The sequence below is a fragment of the Ranitomeya imitator genome, chromosome 5 (genome assembly GCF_032444005.1).
Source record: "Ranitomeya imitator isolate aRanImi1 chromosome 5, aRanImi1.pri, whole genome shotgun sequence".
NCBI classification, from domain to species: Eukaryota; Metazoa; Chordata; class Amphibia; order Anura; family Dendrobatidae; genus Ranitomeya; species Ranitomeya imitator.
The window spans coordinates 292,126,316-292,150,995 of record NC_091286.1 but is presented as its reverse complement, the minus strand read 5'-3'; the positions used below and the strand labels follow the sequence as shown (position 1 = coordinate 292,150,995).

Sequence of the window (24,680 nt, the reverse complement as noted above, 5' to 3'; positions counted from 1 at the left end):
GACTAAATAAAAACGATAAATCTAGACATAACTGAGGAATTAAATACCGAACTTCTCTAGAGATAACTAAGTTCTGAGACCAGAAAATAGGTTTATTTAAATGCTCAAGTGCAATATATTTGCTCATAAAAGAACTGTACAAACCGCTGAAATGTGGCATGTTTGGCTATTTGCTCTGTAGGATGCTCTCCTGGTCAGGGCGTTTAAATTGCTTATTAAACATTTCATTGAATTTGTGGGGAGATGGTTGCTACCTCACAAAAAATGTAACTGTTTAATGAGCAATTTGAAACCAGCAAAGTCTGCCAGCCCTGGATGGCTGCACGATGGATGGGATTTGGCCACCCCGTCTGGCCATACCCTACTGGTATTTAAAGAATTCCTTTCAGAAAAACATATAAATGGCATCTTGGTGTATTACAAATATGCAAAAGACAGGTTTTCATACTTAAGAACAACTTGGATTTACAAGTCTAAAAGTTTAAAAGGGTATTTCCATTGCCAAGACTCTATCCCAATATATAGTAGATGTAATATTAGCAAATACCTCCAATTATAAATGTAGTATAGTTTTTTTTATAGTTTTTCTGATTGTCTATGTCTCTCTTCATGTGCAGGCATTGCAGGACCTTTGGTATCCATGGTTACGACCACTGATATAGTGACAGTGGTCGTATCCATGGATAACTAAGGTCCTGAAATGCCTGCACATGAGGAAAGAGACATAGCGACATGTCCACTCCGTTCCAGCAGTGTTGGCACTGGTGGTCCCAGGACTGTGATGCGGTGTTGTGACATATGATGCCTGGCACCTAATCAGCACTGGTGTCACTGTCCTCACCTTCAGACAAACTGAACATGAAGAGAAGTCCGGGCTGCAGCTTACTCCCTGGCTTCCTCATTATGTTCAGTTTGTTCAAAGGTGAAAACAGTGACGCCAGCTCTGATTGGGCGCCGGTGTCAACACCGCATCACAGGCCCGGGGAGAGCGAGTGCCGTGGGAACGGCGCCGCCACGGGAGACGAGTGTACAGACTTTATTACTTTAACCAAGATGATTTTAAAATAAGAATTCACATTTTTGTGTACACCAAGCACATTTTATATCCTTAATCTGGTAGGTTTTTTACTTTTTAAATTACACAATACTCTGAAGCTCATTTCCATTTATACTAATTGTTAAAAGTAATTTTCCTGCAATACATGTCTGCATATATTCATGTGAATGCCTCCTACACAACACGAGAACTAAATGAAAAAAATATACTTTCAATGAAAGGCACATAAAAATGTAACGTTAGATGAAGCATACGTCTAAGCTATGGAACAAAGTCTGCAGGAAAAGCAAACAGATATAAACGCAAAACTACGGATCAAAACTTGCTGGGCCCTGAAAAGAAAAAGACGTTTTTCAAACATAATATTAAAAAAAAAAAAAAAAAAATCTGTACAAGTTTGTTTTGTTTTTTTTTCCATAAAATATTTATACTGAGGTTGAATTTGGCGTGGCCGTTGTTGTATGGATGGGGGTAACCGCTCCGGATTGTACCTGGAATGAATGAGATGGATTTGGGTTACTGGGCACAGGCTGTGTTACAGCGGCAACAGCTACAGTTTGCGGAGCGTGCTGAGGGACCCGGACACCCTGGTTTGAGACACTAGGAACTGGGTGAGATACCACCTGAGTTACTGGCTGATGTTTTTGTGCCAAGTGAATTTCATGGGTCCGTCCCTGAAGCTGCTCAAACACTTCTTTTGGCAGAGTCACAACATGCATTTGCTCTTGTAGCATAGTATGTATCCTGCTCTTCACCAAGTTAATATTGTGGCTGGGTGGCACGTGTTGCTGGTTGGGTGCCACTTGTAAGCCATGCAAGACAGGAGGTTGATGCGTTATCACTGTCAGATTTGCAGCTTGATCCACATTGGCTGGAGCGGCTTCAGCAGTGACAATGCCCTGACCTGACATGAAGTTTAGGTTGCGTACATGTTCTGTGACCAGGTACTGTAGCTCTTGTCCATTCCGTTTCGCTAACTGGTACTCCTTCTGCATTTGGATTATGCGTTTTGCTTCCAAACTAAGTCTGGTAACAGGAAGTGGTGCTCTGGGCTTTCTTACTCTGCTGTGGGATTTTATGTGTGCCTTCAGGTTGTCCTGTCGACTAAATTGTAAATTGCAGTCTGAGCAGGCGTATGGCTTTTCTCCAGTATGCAAAGTCATGTGTCTCCTCTTGGCACTGGAATCTGAAAAGGCTTTCTCACAAATGTTGCAAGTATACGGCTTTTCACCCCTGAGAAAAAAAAAGAATGTAAGATGCTACCGAATTTAACGTACTTGCTCAAAGAAACTTTTCATAAACTCATATCTATCTAACAGGAGATAGCTTGGTTCAAACAGTTAATATCTAACATGTGCACCAATACCAGGAGCAAGTCCAAAAATCTCTTTATTGTGTCATTGGAGCATAATAACCAGAGCCAGATTCCTTACTGCCCACTTCACAGAGGCCTACATCCAATACTTGATCCATTGGCTGCCACACCTCTAAGTTTGTTCTTTCTACTCTATAGCCATGAATAGGGCGACAAATGAGCCTTCTGAGAGGAGCTCCAGTATTCAATATTTAATATTACACAATGTCTTCCTACATGTTATGAATGGTGTGCAGCACCGACAAAATATTTCCAAACTAACCCAGGAATGAACAAATGAAATAAAGACTTGCACCTCTTAATTTAGATCCACTAGTTTTGGTTTACAAATACTCTGAATGTAGACACGGGGAGGTCTCTGCTTCTATGTCAGCAAAGCAATAAACCTGCTTCCAATTTATTTTTATGGTCGACATAGGTAGGAAAAGGCTTATTGAAGCTTGGCTCACATTAGCGCCACACACTAGGCACATAACAGAACCATTACATTTTGGCTAGGATAGTATTATTATAGTGATGACAGAGTTCAAAATCGGACAGCACTTGGACGAGTGTAACTTAATAGGACTGTTCAGATGACAAGTTTTCACTTTCCCCACACAGCCCGAGTGTCTGTGTGATACAAAACTGCAGCGGCACTAATCTCTAATCAGATGAAATGTCTTTAATTAAGACTATGGGTACGCAAAATTAAAAAAACAAACATCCCTCATGGAACACCTGTATAGCATCTGATTTTTATAGATACACTGCCATTATGAGCATAGGAAACTGTATTTGATCATGAACCACATATTAAGATAGTGTATATTATCATAGGCTTTATACACAGCATATTATATAAATATATTACCTGTGTATTCTCATATGTGTGAGTAATGAGCTTCTAGCAGTGAACGATTTTCCGCAGACTTCACATGTGTATGGCTTTTCACCTGAATAAGAACACAAAAATATATTATTCAGCTCATAATAACATCCAATAATACACAATATATATTATTTCTATGCTTTATGAGCAAACATGACAGTCCATAATATCCACAGACTAATTGTGGCACACTAAAGACATTTGACGCATCCTAAGGCTAGGTTCACATTGCGTTAGCGGCAGTCCGCTAACGGAATCCGTTACATAGCGCCACTAACGCAATGTAACGTATCCGTTAGCGCACCCATTGTCCGCAATGTATCTAACGCATCGCTAACGTATGCCATTTTTGGCATGCGTTAGTGATGTCCCGTTATTTTCTGACGGACCTCGAACGCTGCTTGCAGCGTTTTTGGGTCCGTTCTCGCTAGCACTGATCGGGCATCTGCGCTAGCGGGATCGCTGAACGCAATCCCTTTTTGTACATTGCGTTAGCGCAGTCAGTTAGCGTATACGCTAAACGGATTGCACTAACGCAATGTGAACCTAGCCTAATAAAGACAGGTCTGGCCTTTTGCACATGTACGTCCTTGCTATGACAAATGTAATGAATGGTGCAAGTAGATATTGTGGCTGCCTAGTTACATTCTTACAGAAAAAAAAAATGTACATTGTTGATGTAAGATTGATAAGGAGCAGTGACGTCAGGGGGAAAGCATGTGAGGTGTGGAAACTATGAGAGCTCCTTGACTGTTTTAGGTGTTTATTACAGCTGGGATATTTGGAGTTTACATGTCTCCAGACCACAAAGCTGCTACTGAAACCCAATGGACATTGTGTATTACGTTACTCTTACATTATTGCTGCAAGGGTCAAATGAGAACTCGCCAGCCATCATTCAAACTACCTTTTGTACCCTTAAAAAATCTTACATAGACCGCTAATTTTGGTCTGAAAGCTCTATCAAGTTTAGCACATATATTCATATAGGAAAACAGCTGTACCTGTATGAGATCTTAGATGTTTTTTTAACTGAGCAGAGTCCATGAACGTTCGCTGGCAGATTTTACAATCTCGTAACCCATCGCCTTATTATTGATGGATAAAAAACACAAGTATGTATTAGAACACAATGTTTTTTTTTTTCTAGAATGTGTATTGAGTGTTAATAAGCCACAATTTAAATGAAAACTGTCAGTAGGATCCACCCTCCCAAGTCATCTATATGTGCAAGTAGATCACAGGAAGCTGAATAAAAAGATTAATTCTATGTCTTATTGCAGAGAAATCCACATTTTTCTTTTATGTAAATGAGTTGTTTAGATCTATGAGCCGTACTCTGAACTGCATGAGAATCTGCTCCCAAAGATCATTTTAAATAAAAGTGGCATTACCAGTGTGAGACATGTAATGACTAGAGATGGGCAGACATCTAGATGTTCAGGTCCGGACAAATAGTTAAAAAAAAGTTTGGTTACCAGAACAGTATCCGGACCCAAACTCAGAATAAATTCACTTGAATGAGGGGCCCGAACATCCAGTGTTTGCCGAGCTGCCATGTGCATGAAAGCGCGGCAAACACAGCTTCTGAATGGCGATTAAATCATGGCCTCTTACCAGTCGGAGAATGCCAGCCCGCAGCTGTCTGCTTTAGCAAGGCTGGTTGTTAAAAATGTGAGGGACCCCACACAGTTTTTTAAAATATTTATTTAAATAATTGAAAAATACGACGTAGGGACCCCTATATTCTTGATAACCAGCCTTGCAGAAGCTGACAGCTGCATTCCCCAGTTGTGAGTTTTGCCTGGCTGGTTATCAAAAATAGAGGGGAACCCCAAGCCAGGTTTTTTTTTTTTTTTAATGAATTATTTACAGCGCAGGAGCCAGTTGATTAATACTCCCAGCAGCCGCTCCTGCTCTCACAATTATTAGCGGCAGCAGGCGTCGGCTGATGGGAGCAGTAGTCCTATCAGCTGACACCAGTGACCAGAGGTAAACTTATACCTGCGATCACAGTTGCACGCTCACGCTGTCTTTTAACAGCGTGGGCACCACAGCTGTCTTACCGGTGGTGATGATTTCACCACCGACCAGAAGCTGTGTTTGCCACTCTGTCATGCATATGACAGCACAACAAACACCTGGTGTTTGTGGGGCCGAACCCAAACAGTAACACAGACTTCCCGATGAAGTCCGTGTTCAGTGTCCAAGCCCAAACAGTAGGTGTTTGGTACAGCCCCTGAACTTTACTGTTCGGGTTAACCCATCACTGGTAATCACTGACAGTCTTTTCTCCTGATCTACACATCTTAGACAGGTAACTCCCTCTTTCATTTATAATAACCTCTGGGGGCAGATTCTCGAGGAGATCTAAGTCCGATCCATAGATCTTGACAGCTCATTTTCATATAAAAAAAAAAGCCGGATTACGTACCGGTAATGCTCTTTTAATGAGTCCACGACAGCACCCCACATGAGAGAGAGGGATCCGCCCATAGGAACAGGAAACCTACAGAATAAAAGGAGGCGGTCCCCTCTCCTCCTCAGTTTAGTTACAGAGTATAAAAAGGGGAACCGCAAAAGTGTTAGTATTCATTCTTATTCAGTCACATAAATTTCTTAACTCTATACAACCATTATTTGTGACCTTAAAGGAAAGAGCTGTGCATAATTTAGGGAGGGTAATACATGGGTGCTGTCGTGGACTCATTAAAAGAGCATTACCGGTACGTAATCCGGCTTTTTACCCTTCGCCACGACAGCACCCCACATGAGAGATTTTCAGAGAGTCATTATTTGGGTGGGATTACTGTATTAAGAACAGCTCTACCAAAGGTCAGATCAGAAGACGTGGACAGATCAAGTCTATAATGGTTGTAGAAGGTAGAAGGTGTAGACCAAGTTGCAGCCTTACATATTAAATGGATCGGTACATCTGCTTGTTCCGCCCAGGAGGAAGCCATGGCTCGTGTTGAGTGCGCTTTTATACCCACTGGAGGAATCTCGCCTTTTGACGTATAGGCCAAGCAGATAGCCTCTCTGATCCACCGAGATATGGTAGCTCTCGTGACCCCATGTCCTTTCTTGTGGCCCTGAAAGGAGATAAACAGAGCCCTACTCTCCCTCCATGTCTGACACCTTTCTATATAAGTCAGGATGGCTCTTCTGACATCTAAGGTGTGGAACTTATGATGTTCTGGAGTTACAGGTGAATCAAAAAAGGAAGGGAGAAATATTTCTTGTGACCTGTGGTAGGTGGACGCTACCTTAGGGAGGTATGAGGGGTCTGGTTTCAGGACTATCCGATCATGAAATATCAGTAAGAAAGGTGGGTCTACTGATAGGGCCTGGATGTCACTAACCCGTCTAGCTGAGGTTAGGGCTACTAGTAAGGCTACTTTATATGTTAGGATTTTTAAAGGTATTGAATTTAATGGTTCAAATGGAGAGCTTGTTAAGGCCTCTAATACTAGATTTAAATCCCACGGAGGTAGACGGGGAATATGGACCGGTTTACTACGTTCACAAGATTTTATGAATCTGGAGATCCACCTATTAGCTGCTATATTGCATCCATATAGGGCTCCTAATGCCGAGACCTGAACTCTTAAGGTATTTACAGATAGTCCTAACTCTCGGCCTTTTTGCAAGAACTCTAGGATAGGTGTGAGTGGAACTTGCTTAGTGAACGGTACCGTGTAGAAGTCTAAAAATTTATTCCATACCCTACTATATATTAGGGTGGTAGATCTTTTCCTGCTCAATAAGAGGGTGTTTACTAGTTCTGTTGAGAACCCTCTGGAACTTAATAGTTGCCTCTCAAATTCCACGCCGTCAAGTGAAGACCTTTCACTTGCGGGTGGAAAAAGGGGCCTTGGTACAGCAGCTCCTTGTCTGATGGGAGGATCCAAGGATCGCATAGGCACATGGTCTGGAGACAAGAGAACCATGGTCTTTTCGGCCAGAATGGTGCAATGAGGATTACTCTTGCCTGTTCCCTCCTGATCTTTCTGATCACTAGAGGAATCAGAGACATTGGAGGAAAGGCATATGCCAGTCTGAACCGCCAAGGATGGTGGAGAGAGTCCAACATATCTGGGTGATCCCTGGTGTTCAGGGAAGCGAACCTTTGTACTTGCCGGTTGTCTCTTGTGGCAAATAGGTCGATTTGTGGTATCCCCCATGCTTCTGTTATCCTTCTGAATATGGATTTGTTTAAGGTCCATTCTCCTTGACGCAACTCGTTTCTGCTGAGGTAGTCTGCCCTGATGTTCTCTACACCTTTGATGTGCAGGGCTGTTAAGGATGTTAGATGAGCCTCTGCCAGCTGAAAGATGTTTGCAGCTATGGTCATCAGACTTCCTGACTTTGTACCACCCTGACGGTTCAAGTATGCCACTGCGGTGGAATTGTCTGAGTAAATTCTTACATTTGTTCCATGAATCTGCGGAAGAAAATGATATAAGGCACATTCTATTGCTTTTAACTCCTTCCAGTTGGAGGAACATATTAATTCTGTCTGATCCCAAGTATTTTGGGCCAGATTGTCTTCCATATGTGCTCCCCACCCAATAGGGCTGGCGTCGGTGGTAATTATTTTAGACGGGTCTATTATCCATGGCACACCTCGTGATAGGTGGTCCATGTCTAGCCACCAGGATAGCGATTCTAAGACATTACTGGAAAGAGTTATTCTACTTTCTAGATAACCGTCTTTCCCCTGAGCCGACAATACTTCGTACTGCAATTGACGGGTATGGAATTGTGCCCAAGGTACAGCAGGGATACATGATGATAATGACCCCAGTAAGGACATGGCCTTCCTTAGTGTCATGTAGGGTTTGCGTATTGCGTCTGATACCTTTGATTGTATAGTCAACCTCTTTGACTGAGGAAGAAAGCATTTCTGACTTACGGAGTCTAGCTGGATTCCTAGAAATGTCTGAACGGTTTCTGGATTCAGCCGAGATTTTTCGAAGTTGACGATCCAACCTAACTCCTGTAGGGACGAGATCGTATTAGATAAACGAGTTTTACATTGAAGTGCAGAGCTTCCTACCACTAGAAAGTCATCTAGGTAGGGTATTATCAAGGTATCTCGTTGGCGTAGATGAGCCATCACTTCTAGTATCACCTTAGTGAAGACGCGGGGAGCCATAGAAAGCCCAAATGGCATTGCAACATATTGAAAGTGACGAACCTTTCCCTCCAGGGTGACTGCTACCCTTAGGTACTGCTGATGTTCGGCATGTATGGGAAGATGGTAATAGGCGTCCTTTAAGTCTATTCCGGCCATGACACACCTAGGGAATAAGAGTTTTATGGTAGAACTAATGGATTCCATTTTGAAGGTATGATTACGCAGGAAAGAATTTAATTTTTTAAGATTTATGATGGTTCTAAATGAACCATCTGGTTTATTAATCAGGAATAAAGGGGAGTAGAACCCTTTCCCTTTTTGATCCTGGGGAACTTCAATCAGGACTTTCTTAGATAGAAGAGATAGGATCTCTATTTCTAGAGCCCTCTGTTGGTCCTGACCTTTTGGAGATGTTATTATGAAGGAATCCCAAGGGATTCGATCAAATTCTAATTTAAGGCCGTATTGCACAATGTCCAGAATCCACTGGCTGGATGTTATCTGTTCCCATTGGGGAAGAAAAAATTTTAATCTGCCGCCTACTTCCTGGTTAGCGGTATTTACGTCTCGGATTATGGGACCCGCTAAAAAAGGCACCTTTTTGCTTTGGGTCCTTCGACTCCCATCGCTCTCTTTGTTCAAGCGGCTTGTTCCTAGTAAAGGGGCGTCTCCTGAAGGCTCTCCTGTAGGATGGAAGATACTGGTTAGGGAAGCCTTTCTTCCTTTCACCTGCTTTATTCAGGAGTTCATCCAGCGTCTTCCCAAAAAGGAACTCACCCTGACAGGGAATCGCACAAAGTTTTGCTTTAGCTTGTGCGTCCCCCTTCCAATTCTTTAGCCAGAGTGCACGCCGGGCTGTGTTGACTAGGCCGGCTGACCTGGCTGCAAGACGTAGCGAGTCCACTGAGGCATCAGCTAGGAATGCTACTGCTTCTTTAATTTGAGGCAATTTCAGCAGGATAGATTCCCTCGAAGTTTTGCCTCTAATCTGTTCCTCCAATTGCTCCGTCCATACTAGTAGAGATCTTGCAGTACAGGTACTAGATATGGCGGGCCTGAACGCCCCCGTATTGACTTCCCATGACCTCTTTAGTAAAGCTTCTGCTTTACGGTCCAGCGGGTCTGTCAGGACCCCTGAATCCTCCACTGGTAGGACCGACTGTTTGGTTGTGGAGGCTACCGCAGCATCAACTTTTGGCACCTTTGACCAGGTGTTTAGGTCTTCATCGCTGAAGGGATAGCGCCTTTTAGAGGATGATGGTAAAAACCCTCTATTCTGCTTGTCCCACTCCTTTTTGACAATATCTTTGATGGTTTGTATGACGGGGAAGGACCTACGTTTCTTCTGTCCTAACCCCGCAAACATTATGTCCTGTGCTGATTTCTTTTCTTTCCCATCTGGGCACCCCATCGTGCTCCTGACAGATTTTATTAAATTGTCCACATTACTGTTGGGAAGACAAAGTCCCCCTTCAGTCTCGGATGAGCTCGGCTGAGATCCCTCTTCGTCTGAAGAAATACATACACCCTCTGACTCCGAACTAACCGGAGACCGGGACCTGCTAGGCTGACGGGTACTGGCGCTACTTGTCTGCGCCAAACCCTGCATCTCTTCTCGGATAATAGCTCTGACATCTGAGGGAGTCATGATATTTTCCTGCCGTAGAGTTTGCATGATACACTCTGCACACAGTTTTTTGGCATAATCATCCGGGAGGGGCTGCGTACATAAAGCACACTCTTTATGCTTAGATTTGTGTGTCCTTTTCTTAGTCTAGAGGAAGGATACAGGAGGAACATATATCAGCATATAGGAAGAGACTCTTTCAAAAACTCACCCAGTGAAGCTGACAGGTACCGGTTCTGGAGGCGGAATTCGTTTGGTGGTAGAACTCTTCTCTGGAGGTCGGCCACCACTCTTTGTGCTGCTCCTCGTGCTTCTCTCCCTGCTGGGAGAGCGCTGTTGCACTGCGGGCAGGTGCGCTTCGTCGGCCGGTGAAGCCATTTCACACACACCGGCCCGACGCTAGCGCTGCATTTTTAAACTTGCCGCCCATTCTCCTGCCTCCCCGGACCAACCCGGAAGTGCTCCCGCGACTTCCGGGTTAGACGCGCCGCTCTCACTCACCATGCGGCCGCCAGAGGCTATTAAGCCGGCCGCTGCAGCGCGCGCGTCCTCACAGTGCCGGCCGGACCTACGGTGACCGGACCCGGACCGTGGATGTTTGGCCAGACGAGGGGGGAGGCTGCAAGCAGGGGCTCCCCCGCCGCTGCTTCTGGTACCGCAGCCCCTGCCGTTCCCACAGAAACCGACGCAGGCGGGTGCATGGCCCAGGGATCCTCTTCATCTGTAGGTAAGCCGGGTCCCTGTAGGAACAGGAAACCTAAACTGAGGAGGAGAGGGGACCGCCTCCTTTTATTCTGTAGGTTTCCTGTTCCTATGGGCGGATCCCTCTCTCTCATGTGGGGTGCTGTCGTGGCGAAGGGTAAAATGGATTTCTCTGGAATAAGATATTAGATCACAAATATTAAGGTATCACTTTATTCACCTGCATGCCCATATAGACGGCTTAGGAGGGCTGATCCTACAGACATATTCCCTCTTACTGTAGAACAACAACCCACAAGATGTAAAATTCAGAAAGGTTATGACCGGTGGTAGGCCAGTTTATTTTCTTTTTTAACCAACAGATTAGAGATATTTTACTATCCAATTTAAATTTAGAAAAAACAAAAACCAAGATATGTTCTAGGCTGACCTTATACCTTTGTTCACCCTGAGATTATGGCAGGTGAAGATAAATAATATATACACAGTAAGTGCATGCTTCTTCAATATTTTTAGACATCTATCGCCACTATTAAACAATTGTCCTTATTCCAAGCTCTCGATATTACTTGTAATTCACAATGCCTGCCCACCTTGCGGCTCTATAAAGTCCACAATATTTGGTATCTTGAATGGGATGGGTCAAGTCAAAGAAATTTTAAAAATCATGCACAAAATTTAACTAAAAAAAAACAAACCACATATTTCATAATATTTAGTGACTACACAGCAAAAGATTATTCTACACTCCAAATGGTTAATCCTACCTCATATAAGTAGTAAAATAGGTCACAATAACGATTGTATTTACCTATATGGATACGGTAATGACTTTTCAGTTGTTTCTTTTGACTGAAGACTTTTCCACACTTGTCACAAGTAAATGATTTTTTTTCTGCCAAGTAAAGAAAGTATATAGTCAGCAAAAGCAGCAAGAGAGGCGATCTGTAAGATTTGGAACAATATTAGATTTCCACCGGAGCTGCCACTGTCTGGCTGTATTCTCTCCTAGAAATCATTACAAATCAAATCTCCCACATATATCAAGCTGCTGCCGGGGCATATTTCAGCTACGGTAATCGATGGAAGTGCCGGGTGTCGGATCACATGGTATGGCAAAATTATGATCTATCCTACAAATAGGTCATCAACTTGTTACTTTTGGAAGAGCCCTTTCAAGACTGATCAAGAAGCCTGTAATATAACTCTAAAATTTGAACGATAGAAGCCTACCTGCATGTATACGCATATGTTCCATTAGCGAATTCTTGGTTGAAAGTGATTTACTGCAGATCGTACAGCTATATGGTCTCTCTCCAGTGTGTATGCGTTCATGGACTCGCAGAGAATGCTTCTGGGAAAAACCTTTTCCACACTCAGCACATGTAAACGGACACTCTCCTGAAATATAACAAAAAGTTTTAACACCAAACATACATTGAAGAGGACTCACTTGACAATTATGAGACTTAAATGTTCACCGCCACTTCAGAATCCACTATCCGTGCTCACAAATCAAGTATGCTTTCAGGTACTATGGGAGAATGCACACCATTCTGGATGTGAAAGTAGCTCACACTATAAATATAAAGCCCACGATTCATCAAAGCTGTTATGCCAGATATCTGCCATAAAATGCTTTCAAAAGCTGCTACATTTTCCGGCAACTCTTTCCACAACAGTTTTGCCCAGCTCTGCCAAAATGGGTGGAGATGGGAGCGTGACACCACATCTTGTCTAATTAATGATACTCCAGAAATCTTGCTCCAGTCTCTAACTGGATTAAGATTTGTGGCGAGGTGTACGCCACCGATCAGACACTCCTGGTTCATTAAGAGGCAAGAATAAGGTGCCTTTGGCTCCACTCCACCCCATCATCAAAACTGGAGTGAAAATCACTGGCCTGGATATTCTCACAAACTATCCACATATTTTTATAGGTTTAGTATTTTTTTATATTATCTTTAATGGAATATGGTAGTAAAATAGGGGGTGCCTCAAGTAGCTGATCGCTGGGGGACCTAGAACAGCAATACAACTGCACAAGATCTTTGGTGAAGTGAGGTCTGACCACACACAGGAGTTTGGGACATAGAAGATGGGTAAATACTACGGGGTATGACCTTTTTGGTGGCAATTTGGAATTATTCAGCAATGGAGGACAGTAGCAGATAACTGTGCTTTTCTTTTTCAATGAGTCCATCATAGTATTCTTGTTGAACCCAAACTCTAGTTTACCTGTATGAATTCTCCGGTGCATGACTAAGAAGTGCTTGTACTTGAATACTTTTCCACAGTCTTTGCAGGAATATTCAGAAGCAGACACCTTTTTCCTGCGAGCAGTAGGCTTTGCTGGTTCACGATCCTCATTGTCTTCACCACTTTTATAATCTTTCGGCTTAGTGTTCCTCCGAGATCTCCGCTTGCTTTGCTTATTCAGTATAATTTGCTCTTCCGGAGGCTTGGGATTTAAGTCACATGTCACCTCTGCAGCAAAATCGGCAACTTCATGCTCATCTAACAGGTTTCCATTGGAGTAACAGGTCTCTTCCACAGGTTCTGGGGTGTAGGCATTTTCTGGTTCTCTCTCCGTCTGTTCGGTATCTGTCTGTGTGCTAGACTGATCAGAGTGTTTCTTTGGTCTTCCTCGTTTTCGCTTTGATGCATGTTCATCGGCTTCATCTACTGTTTTGTTATCGGATACTTCGACCGGAGGTTTGAGCAGCTCCTGTTGATAATCTATATATGCTTTCACCAAATTATCGATTTTCAGAACATGTGCTGTTGAAACTATTTGCTTAAGGCTTTTTTCACTTATACGTACATTTCCAGTGTACATAAACTGCAGCAAGGATTCAAAAACCTCAGAAACGATCCCTTCTATGACATATACTGACTGGCCAATGTTTCCCTCATCAGCAAACATCATGGAGAAATATTCACTGCTAGCAGCCAGCAAAGCTTTATGTGCTCGAAACTGCACATCCTCAACCATCAGAGTGATGTCACATAGGAAGTCCTTTTTCCTCTGCTCCTCTAAACTGGAAAGAACCGTGCCAACATGCCCATGAGAGTGGAAATTAATCTTCTCTTCTGCTTCTGATTCCACATGATGGCCCGCGTCTTCCATTGTCTGCAGGAGCCTAAAAAGAAAAAACAGAAAGTCACTCAATGTTCTTATCTAATTTCTGCTTTTAGAACTCCGTATTGAACCTAGTTGACCTACTGACAATGACAATCGAGCATGGAAAAGCCAGAAGGGAGCAGCCCGGCAGACACTTTTAGGCACATTCCCATGTTGAGCTTTTAGGCTATGTGCACACGTTCAGGATTTCTTGCAGAAATTTCCTGAGCAAAACCGGACATTTTCAGCAAGAAATCCGCATGCATTTTTTTCCAGAGCTTCCCAATGCATTAAATAGCGGGAAAAACATGAAAAATCCGCTAAATTAATGAACATGCTGCGTTTTTTAACGTGATGCTTTTTTTCGCAGCAAAAAACACATCATGTGCACAAAAATTGCAAAATGCATTCTAAATGATGGGATGCATAATGTATGCGTTTTTATAGCGAAAAAAAAACGCAAAAAAAAAAAATGCAACGTGTGCACACAGCCTTAGTGTTTTTGATGGTGCAGATTTTCTACACCTCTTATTTAAATTAGGCTACTTGCATTTTTTTTTTCATTGTGTTTTTGTTACATATATTTTATGGGGTTTTTGACTCTGCACTTTTTGTCTTGTTGGTGTGTCATGCTTTAAATAAAGCTGCTTTGTTTTTATACTTCCTAGTATTTGGCTTTGAAAAAAACTTTATACATACAGTGATATCACATTACATATGTTCCTTGTGCTTTTCCACTGTGGAAAAGCATGAAAAACACGTACCTTTTTTTTACCTGTGATTTTCTACATCTGATGTAAGACTACAGAGAAAATCTGCACAGAAAACTCAGCGTACCCGCAAGAGAAATTAACATGTTGCGGAATTGAAACCCGCAACGCAGGCGAGTTTACACTGAGTAAAAAAGAACTGTGGGCTCGAGATTCCTATAAACCCCATCCACTTGGCCATGGAAGAGGGCGGTGCGTGCAGTGGGAGCAAGGAAAATCTATAAGAATCGTTCATTTTTTTTATGTTTAAATGTGTTGGAGAAAAGCGCCAGGAGGTGGAGCATTATTACAGGATGGGGAACATTATTAAAGGGACCCAAACATCTCACCTACAAACATGTGGGGGTCCCAGTCCAAATTTTGCACTTGCGCCTACAGGACTCTAGTTATGCATGTCACTGAATGAGAACTTATCTTTTATAGTGTTCAGCTGGTTTACATTTAGCTCAGACAATAGTGCCTGCACAGAGTTACATTCCAGGAAAGGAGTTATCTTCTAACATACCAGCCACCTCTCTCCAGCTCATTGATTTCTATACAGCAGTTATGCAAATTGTCTCTTCGGAGAGGAAGAGGACTAGAACTCTAGTGTCACCTATTGGAAGTTGCAATCCTAACAGTCAATGTCGACTCTTTAACGAGCCTTGTCACATGACTTAGGATAATAGTTAAACCAGAATCTCAATTTGCAGACACTGTTTCGGGACACTGCCCCTCGTCAGTGGAAAGCGGAGATCTGGTTTGGCTGATTGAGAGGCGTCTGACCGGGATCCAAGAAGTATCGTTTCTCCTTGCGGAGAGTGACATGATAAGCATACATATAAAAAAAAAATATATATATATATATATATATATATATAAATAAGCATACAGCAGTTAGGCGCTAACCTCCCTCTCAACTCCTGACAACATGCTGTGATAGATCTTGCAAAAATCACAAGCACACATCATCAGATTCTCCTAGATCAGGTCTCCATTCTCAATATCCGGACCCATGTGCTTGTTCAAATTCCCTATTATCTCTATGTGCAATGACAGCGATAGTGTAGACTCCAGAACAAGCCACTGAGAGCTGACCGTGTTACAGCAGAGCGTGTGCTGAGCTTTATAGTTCTAATACTACAGTACAGTTCTTGCTGCTCACCAGGAGGAGAGCCACCCTACCAGAGATCAAGAAGTTAGAAGACTGCATAGCTCCAGCTGCTAAAATGACAGCTTGAGACGAACCCTTTGAATGTTGCACTATTGCTGGCTGCAGAATTAGATAATTGATGATCAGTCATACTGATGATCCAATGGGAGAGTTTTAACCCCTTCATGACCCAGCCTATTTTGACCTTAAAGACCTGGCCGTTTTTTGCAATTCTGACCAGTGTCCCTTTATGAGGTAATAACTCAGGAACGCTTCAATGGATCCTAGCTGTTCTGAGATTGTTTTTTCGTGACATATTGGGCTTCATGTTAGTGGTAAATTTAGGTCAATAAATTCAGTGTTTATTTGTGATAAAAACGGAAATTTGGCGAAAATTTTGAAAATTTCGCAATTTTGACATTTTGAATTTTTATTCTGTTAAAGCAGAGAGTTATGTGACACAAAATAGTTAATAAATAACATTTCCCACACGTCTACTTTACATCAGCACAATTTTGGAAACAAATTTTTTTTTTGCTAGGAAGTTATAAGGGTTAAAATTTGACCAGCGATTTATCACTTTTACAACGAAATTTACAAAACCATTTTTTTTAGGGAACACCTCACATTTGAAGTCAGTTTGAGGGGTCTATATGGCTGAAAATACCCAAAAGTGACACCATTCTAAAAACTGCACCCCTCAAGGTGCACAAAACCACATTCAAGAAGTTTATTAACCCTTCAGGTGCTTCATAGCAGCAGAAGCAACATGGAAGGAAAAAATGAACATTTAACTTTTTAGTCACAAAAATGATCTTTTAGCAACAATTTTTTTTATTTTCCCAATGGTAAAAGGAGAAACTGAACCACGAAAGTTGTTGTCCAATTTGTCCTGAGTACGCTGATACCTCATATGTGGGGGTAAACCACTGTTTGGGCGCACGGCAGGGCTTGGAAGGGAAGGAGCGCCATTTGACTTTTTGAATGAAAAATTGGCTGCACTCTTTAGTGGACACCATGTCACGTTTGGAGAGCCCCCGTGTGCCTAAAAATTGGAGCTCCCCCACAAGTGACCCCATTTTGGAAACTGGACCCCCCAAGGAACTTATCTAGATGCATCGTGAGCACTTTGAACCCCCAGGTGCTTCACAAATTGATCCGTAAAAATGAAAAAGTACTTTTTTTTTTTCACAAAAAAATTCTTTTAGCCTCATTTCATTTTCACATGGGTAACAGGATAAAATGGATCCTAAAATGTGTTGGGCAATTTCTCCCAAGTACGCCGATACCTCATATGTGGGGGTAAACCACTGTTTGGGCACACGGCAGGGCTCGGAAGGGAAGGCGCGCCTTTTGACTTTTTGAATGGAAAATTAGCTCCAATTGTTAGCAGACACCATGTCGCGTTTGGAGAGCCCCTGTGTGTCTAAGCATTGGAGCTCCCCCACAAGTGACCCCATTTTGGAAACTAGACGCCCCAAGGAATTTATCAAGATGCATACTGAGCACTTTAAACCCCCAGGTGCTTCACAGAAGTTTAAAACGCAGAGCCATGAAAATAAAAAATAATTTTTCTTTCCTCAAAAATGATTTTTTAGCCTGGAATTTCCTATTTTGCCAAGGGTAATAGGAGAAATTGGACCCCAAATGTTGTTGTCCAGTTTGTCCTGAGTACGCAGATACGCCATATGTGGGGGTAAACCACTGTTTGGGCGCACGGCAGGGCTCGGAAGGGAAGGCACGCCATTTGGCTTTTTAAATGGAAAATTAGCTCCAATCATTAGCGGACACCATGTCGCGTTTGGAGAGCCCCTGTGTGCATAAACATTGGAGATCCCCCACAAATGACCCCATTTTTGGAAACTAGACCCCCAAAGGAACTAAGGCTACTTTCACACTAGCGTCGGAATCTCCCCGTAGCAATGCATCGGGGAGAGATTCCGACGCTAGCGTTTAACGTATTGCACAATGGAGGCAGCAGATGCATTGCTCCGGCGCATCTGCTGCCCCATTGTAAGGTGCGGGGAGGTGGGGGCGGAGTTCCGGCCGCACATGCGCGGTCGGAAAAAGCGGTCCGTCAGGAGCAAAAAACGTTACATGTAGCGTTTTTTGCTCCCGACGGTCCGCAGAAGCACGACGCATCTGTCGCTCGACGGATGCGACGTGTGGCAATCCGTCGCAAATGCGTCGTCAATACAAGTCTATGGGGAAAAAACGCATCCTGCAAGCACTTTTGCAGGATGCGTTTTTTCTGCAAAACGACACATTGATTGTGAGCCCTCGCGGGCAGGGTCCTCATTCCTCCTGTACCAGTTATGACTTGTATTGTTTAAGATTATTGTACTTGTTTTCATTATGTATACCCCTCCTCACATGTAAAGCGCCATGGAATTTTTTATTTTCCCAAGGGTTACAGGAGAAATTGGACCCCAAAAGTTGTTGTCCAGTTTCTCCTGAGTATGCTGATACCCCATGTGTGGGGGTAAACCACTGTTTGGGCACACGTCGGGGCTCAGAAGGGAAGTAGTGACTTTTGAAATGCAGACTTTGATTGAATGGTCTGCAGACGTCACGTTGCGTTTGCAGAGCCCCTGGTGTGCCTAAACAGTAGAAACCCCCCACAAATGACCCCATTTTGTAAACTAGACCCCCCAAGGAACTTATCTAGATATGTGGTGAGCACTTTGAACCCCCAAGTGCTTCACAGACGTTTACAACACAGAGCCGTGAAAATAAAAAATAATTTTTCTTTCCTCAAAAATGATGTTTTAGCAAGCATTTTTTTATTTTCTCAAGGGTAACAGGAGAAATTGGACCCCAATAATTGTTGCACAGTTTGTCCTGAGTACACTGATACCCCATATGTGGGAGTAAACCACTGTTTGGGCACACGTCGGGGCTCGGAAGTGAGGGAGCACCATTTGACTTTTTGAATACAAGATTGCCTGGAATCAATGGTGGCGCCATGTAACATAGTAACATAGTTAGTAAGGCCGAAAAAAGACATTTGTCCATCCAGTTCAGCCTATATTCCATCATAATAAATCCCCAGATCTACGTCCTTCTACAGAATCTAATAATTGTATGATACAATATTGTTCTGCTCCAGGAAGACATCCAGGCCTCTCTTAAACCCCTCGACTGAGTTCGCCATCACCACCTCCTCAGGCAAGCAATTCCAGATTCTCACCGCCCTAACAGTAAAGAATCCTCTTCTATGTTGGTGGAAAAACCTGCTCTCCTTCAGACGCAAAGAATGCCCCCTTGTGCCCGTCACCTTCCTTGGTATAAACAAATCCTCAGCGAGATATTTGTATTGTCCCCTTATATACTTATACATGGTTATTAGATCGCCTCTCAGTCGTCTTTTTTCTAGACTAAATAATCCTAATTTCGCTAATCTATCTGGGTATTGTAGTTCTCCCATCCACTTTATTAATTTTGTTGCCCTCCTTTGTACTCTCTCTAGTTCCATTATATCCTTCCTGAGCACCGGTGCCCAAAACTGGACACAGTACTCCATGTGCGGTCTAACTAGGGATTTGTACAGAGGCAGTATAATGCTCTCATCATGTGTATCCAGACCTCTTTTAATGCACCCCATGATCCTGTTTGCCTTGGCAGCTGCTGCCTGGCACTGGCTGCTCCCGGTAAGTTTATCATTAACTAGGATCCCCAAGTCCTTCTCCCTGTCAGATTTACCCAGTGGTTTCCCGTTCAGTGTGTAATGGTGATATTGATTCCCTCTTCCCATGTGTATAACCTTACATTTATCATTGTTAAACCTCATCTCCCACCTTTCAGCCCAAGTTTCCAACTTATCCAGATCCATCTGTAGCAGAATACTATCTTCTCTTGTATTAACTGCTTTACATAGTTTTGTATCATCTGCAAATATCGATATTTTACTGTGTAAACATTCTACCAGATCATTAATGAATATGTTGAAGAGAACAGGTCCCAATACCGACCCCTGCGGTACCCCACTGGTCACAGCGACCCAGTTCGAGACTATACCATTTATAACCACCCTCTGTTGCGTTTGGAGACCCCCTGATGTGCCTAAACAGTGGAAACCCCTCAATTCTAACTCCAATACTAACCCCAACACACCCCTAACCCTAATCCCAACTGTAGCCATAACCCTAATCACAACCCTAACCACAACCCTAATTCCAACCCTAACGCTATGTGCCCACGTTGCGGATTCGTGTGAGATTTTTCAGCACCATTTTTGAAAAATCCGCGGGTAAAAGGTACTGCGTTTTACCTGCGGATTTACCGTGGATTTCCAGTGATTTTTTGTGCAGATTTCACCTGCGGATTCCTATTGAGGAACAGGTGTAAAACGCTGCGGAATCCGCACAAAGAATTGACATGCTGCGGAAAATACAAAGCAGCGTTTCCGCGTGGTATTTTCCGCACCATGGGCACAGCGGATTTGGTTTTCCATAGGTTTACTTGGTGCTGTAAACCTGATGGAACACTGCTGCGAATCCGCAGCGGCCAATCCGCTGCGGATCCGCAGCCAAATCCGCACCGTGTGCACATAGACTAATTCTAAAGGTATGTGCACACACTGTGGAAAACGCTGCGGATCCGCAGCAGTTTCCCATGAGTGTACAGTTCAATGTAAACCTATGGGAAACAAAAACTGCTGTACACATGCTGCAGAAAAACTGCACGGAAACGCAGCGGTTTACATTCTGCAGCATGTCACTTCTTTCTGCGGATTCCGCAGCGGTTTTACAACTGCTCCAATAGAAAATCGCAGTTGTAAAACCGCAGTGAAATGCGCAGAAAAACCGCAGTAAATCCGCAGCGGTTTAGCACTGCGGATTTATCAAATCCGCTGCGGAAAAATCCGCAGAGAACCAGAATACGTGTGCACATACCGAAACACTAACCCTATTCTAACTCCAACCTTAGTGGAAAAAAAAAATTTCTTTATTTTTATTATTGTCCCTACCTATGGGGGTGACAAAGGGGGGGGGGGTCATTTACTGTTTTTTTTTTATTTTGATCACTGTGAGGTTTTATCACAGTGATCAAAATTCACATTGGAACGAATCTGCCGACTGGCAGATTCGGCGGGCGCACTGTGTATGCGCCCGCCATTTTGGAAGATGGCGGCGCCCAGGAAAGAAGACGGACGGACCCCGGGAGGCTCGGTGAGTATGATGGCGTGGGGGGGGGGATAAAGCACGGGGGGGTGGATCGGAACACGGGGGGGTGGATTGCAGTGCGGGGGGTGGGGTGGATTGGAGCACAGGGGTGGATCGGATTGTGGGGGGGTGGATCAGAGTGCAGGGGGGTGGGATTGGAGCACGGGGGGTGGGATTGGAGCACGGTGGGTTGGGATTGTAGCACAGGGGGAGCGGAGCACAGGACGGAGGGGTGGGGGGGCGATCGGTGGGGTGGGGGCACATTAGTGTTTCCAGCCATGGCCGATGATATTGCAGCATCGGCCATGGCTGGATTGTAATATTTCACCAGTTTTTTAGGTGAAATATTACAAATCGCTTTGATTGGCAGTTTCACTTTCAACAGCCAATCAGAGCGATCGTAGCCACGGGGGGGGGGGGGGGGGAGGTGAAGCCACCCCCCCTGGGCTAAAGTACAACTCCTCCTGTCCCTGCAGGCCGGGTGAAATTATAGTTAACCCTTTCACCCGGCCTGCAGGAGCCCAATCCGGCCATGACGCATATGCTGCGTCACAGGTCGGAATGGCACAGGTTTTCATGACGCATACGGTGCGTCAAAGGTCGGGAAGGGGTTACAGCCTTTTTCTGAGCTCCTCTCACCAGGTTTACCACCTTACACCACATCAAAGATGAATGTGCACAGAAACAAACCTGGTAAAAAGTTAAACAATGTAAAACAATGTAACATTTTAATGAAATCAAACAATTTTTAGCCCCATAACACTTAACAAAAAAAATTGTCTCCAGTGTGGACAACTCCTTCAAATGGATTCCTTATAATAAACTGTTCTGATATGCCCACAGCATAGATGACACAGACTATATTATTGTGGCAGCCTTTGGCACTGTATTGACAGCTGTAATCTCAAATCCCTCAACAGAGAACGTGCTGAATGTATCTTTACAGATAAAAGGAGAAGAAAATGTCACATGACTGTCAGTATAAGACAATGGCACTAAGGTCAAGCAGTTAACATTGGTCGCTCGAGATGAACGGCTCTTTCTGAACAGCGGTATGGAAGCTCTTAACGGTGCACGACATGAAGGGAACACATCCAACTGAAGCGTACACAGAAGAGATGCAGCACTCACCCCTGAGCGGTGAAAGCGAGGTCCTTTATTCAATCGTGGTAGGTATTTGGACAAAGTTCATGGGAGGAACAGGAGGAATGCGGGGAAAAGGATGGACGCTTAAGACAAGTCAAGGCACCACTCCAGCAGGTTTTTTTTTATTTCCAAGTCCACTGCCCGCCTGATACTCACCTTACAGCATTTCATCCATTTTCAATGTCGTTCTGGTCCGTCTCCTGTAGTTTGTGACCTGCCAGCGGCTCCAGTGTTTCATGGAGAGAGCCGGAGGTTACTAATCAATGTAAGTCTATGAGAGCCTAGTTCTTGCTCTCATAGACATGCATTGAGAGCTTGTAATGTAGTCAGAAGCTGCGCTTACAAGATGGCACTGCGGGATCGGAGCAGCGTTGAAAAACGGTGATGATGCCAGTGTGTGAGTATAAGACAGGGGACTTGCATTTACAGCGCCACTCCACGGGTGGAAAAAAAAACAAAACGGAATGCCAAAGTGGTGCTTTAATAGCATGATGTTACAAAAACCTGTCATTAGCTTTTCTACCCCATACAGTGGCATCTGTGTAAGGGCCTGAAATGCTGAGCTTTACTTTCAAAATCTGGTTTCAGAGATATGTACATAAGCCACAAGTGCAGTGGGGAGGTGGTGCACTTACAGCTCTGCTCCCTCTCTTCCCTATCCTCCGTGCCCAACAGGTCTCTTTGCTTTTAGTGACCTGTCCACAATCTAGTGCAAGGGCTACATTCCCCATGACGGTGCATGCACAGAAAGATTCTGATGAAATAAATGACTAGTGTGATCTGCTTATCATACCGACTGCCTTATTCACTAGAACAGCTGGCGTGGAACGGAGTAGGCTACTTTCACACCAGCGTCGGACGCTAGCAGTGAATGCGCCGCACAACGGGGGCAGCGGATGCATTTTTCCGGCGCATCTGCTTCCCCATTGTGAGGTGCGGGGAGGTGGGGGCGGGGTTCCGGCCACGCATGCGCGGTCGGAAAAAGCGGTCCGTCGGCAGCAAAAAAACGTTACATGTAATGTTTTTTGCTCCCGGCGGTCTGCCACAACACGGCGCAACCATCGCATGACGGTTGCGACGTGTGTCAATGCGTCGCTAATGTTAGTCTATGGGGCAAAAACGCATCCTGCAGACAACTTTGCAGGATGCGTTTTTTGCCCTAAACGACGTATTGCAAAAAACGCTAGTGTGAAAGTAGCCGTAGCCTGTGCGCTCGCTCCAGTCATCCTAGTGAAGAATACAGCAGGCTCTAAAATGAATGAGGCAATGCTAAGAGTGAACTCACCATTTATGAGTGCTTCTACAAAAGTTGGTTTTACTGGATGGAATTTAGTCCCTCTGATGATTATCGGGCCCCGATCACGGAGAACTCAGCCTTTGAATCCAAGACCCCTTGTCCGACTACCTTCCCTAGGCTTACCTCCTCTTCCTGGTTGTTTTTATTACTGTCTTTTTCTCTACTTATTGTGTTATTAGAAAATGGTTTCTGCCGCACTGCAATCCACATTGGGTTTCACGGTTATAGATGGAGTGATATTTTTAAAACTTTAAGCTGTTCTTGGTGCTTTTGTACAGCCGTCTTTACTGATCTACTTCTCTGTTGGTGATTGTTATCAGGGTAGCACATTTGTATTATTCATGAAACTTCTGACGACGAAAAAAACAAAAGAACTATTTCTATTATACACAGCCAGGGTCTGGCGCAATCTCTCTTCAGCAGCTTCCTGTCATGGAGAATGATGGTGCTGGCACTAGGTAGGGCACTGTCAATCACTGACAGCAGGGAGGCTGGCAGCGTGGTGCCCGCCACTTGCATGTCTGGGTGGGTTTCCTCCCACACCCCAAAGACTGATCCCTATGCCCTAGAGTGTGACCCCCAATGGGGCCAGTGACGATGATGTCTGTGAGCAGAATACACAGCTATGGGTAAGGCGGCCAGCAGGGCAGCCCCCATACACACTGCTAACGGTACATGGCAGCCCGGGCTCACAACCACGGAGCTCACTGACCCCACTGTGCCACTACTGTCTGCGCCGAGTAACCGGCAGAAAACTGCAAATAATAGCAGCACAACCCACACACAACGGGAGGAGCCGCAGCGACCGACACGACTTACACCGTAACCGCTCACTCACCCGGATACACAGGCGAAGCGTCTACAGAGCAGCTGATGACATCACTTTCATGTGACCGCCACTTGGTGATGACATCACGATGCGCCCTGCCTCCCCGAAAAGCCGGAAGTGTGGGCTGCGCGTCACGAGGAGGGTGAAGCGCTGTCTAGGCGGGCCGCTGTGGAGGCGGAATGCGAGTGACGTTCCTACCGCGCCCTCTCGTGGACACATCAGGGAATGCCGTTATTTAGCACTCGGCATGAAGCCTTTCCTGTCAAAGAAGAAGCTTGTTAATGGCGCGCACTTTACAACCGGTATCTGGTGCATTTCTACACGTTTTTAGGAATTTGAGCAACTAGTTTTGCCTACACTTGGATGTAGAATAGAAGCGAGGGTCTTCAGAAGGATTGAGCATAGAAGAAATTATTACAACAACCTTTGTTTTTATTTCATTAAA

The 24,680-nt window shown here is 44.2% G+C and overlaps 1 protein-coding gene across 3 annotated transcripts; it reads right to left on the bottom strand.

The window, feature by feature from the left end:
• Window positions 1-67: 67 nt before the first annotated feature.
• On the bottom strand, window positions 68-24,354 carry ZBTB24 (zinc finger and BTB domain containing 24). 3 transcript variants are annotated; one of them, XM_069726231.1, is made up of 7 exons: window positions 24,245-24,354; window positions 13,011-13,915; window positions 12,006-12,173; window positions 11,584-11,667; window positions 4,308-4,391; window positions 3,286-3,367; window positions 68-2,290 (listed from the first exon to the last, which is right to left on the bottom strand). In XM_069726231.1, exons 2-7 carry the CDS (start codon window positions 13,900-13,902, stop codon window positions 1,483-1,485), a joined length of 2,118 nt encoding a protein of 705 aa, XP_069582332.1. In that variant the 5' UTR covers window positions 13,903-13,915; window positions 24,245-24,354; the 3' UTR covers window positions 68-1,482. The 3 variants fall into 3 exon arrangements, with proteins under 3 accessions (XP_069582332.1, XP_069582333.1, XP_069582334.1); XM_069726232.1 differs by having other exon boundaries at window positions 24,226-24,246; XM_069726233.1 differs by lacking the exon at window positions 4,308-4,391 and having other exon boundaries at window positions 24,245-24,314.
• Window positions 24,355-24,680: the final 326 nt, after the last annotated feature.

Coding starts and splice junctions, on each gene's coding strand:
- ZBTB24 (XM_069726231.1), bottom strand. CDS start 13,902: ATGGAAGACGCGGGCCATCATGTGGAATCAGAAGCAGAAGAGAAGATT. Junction 12,174..13,010: donor GCACCGGAGAATTCATACAG/GTAAACTAGAGT, acceptor GTTATATTTCAG/GAGAGTGTCCGTTTACATGT. Junction 3,368..4,307: donor ACATCTAAGATCTCATACAG/GTACAGCTGTTT, acceptor GTTCTTATTCAG/GTGAAAAGCCATACACATGT.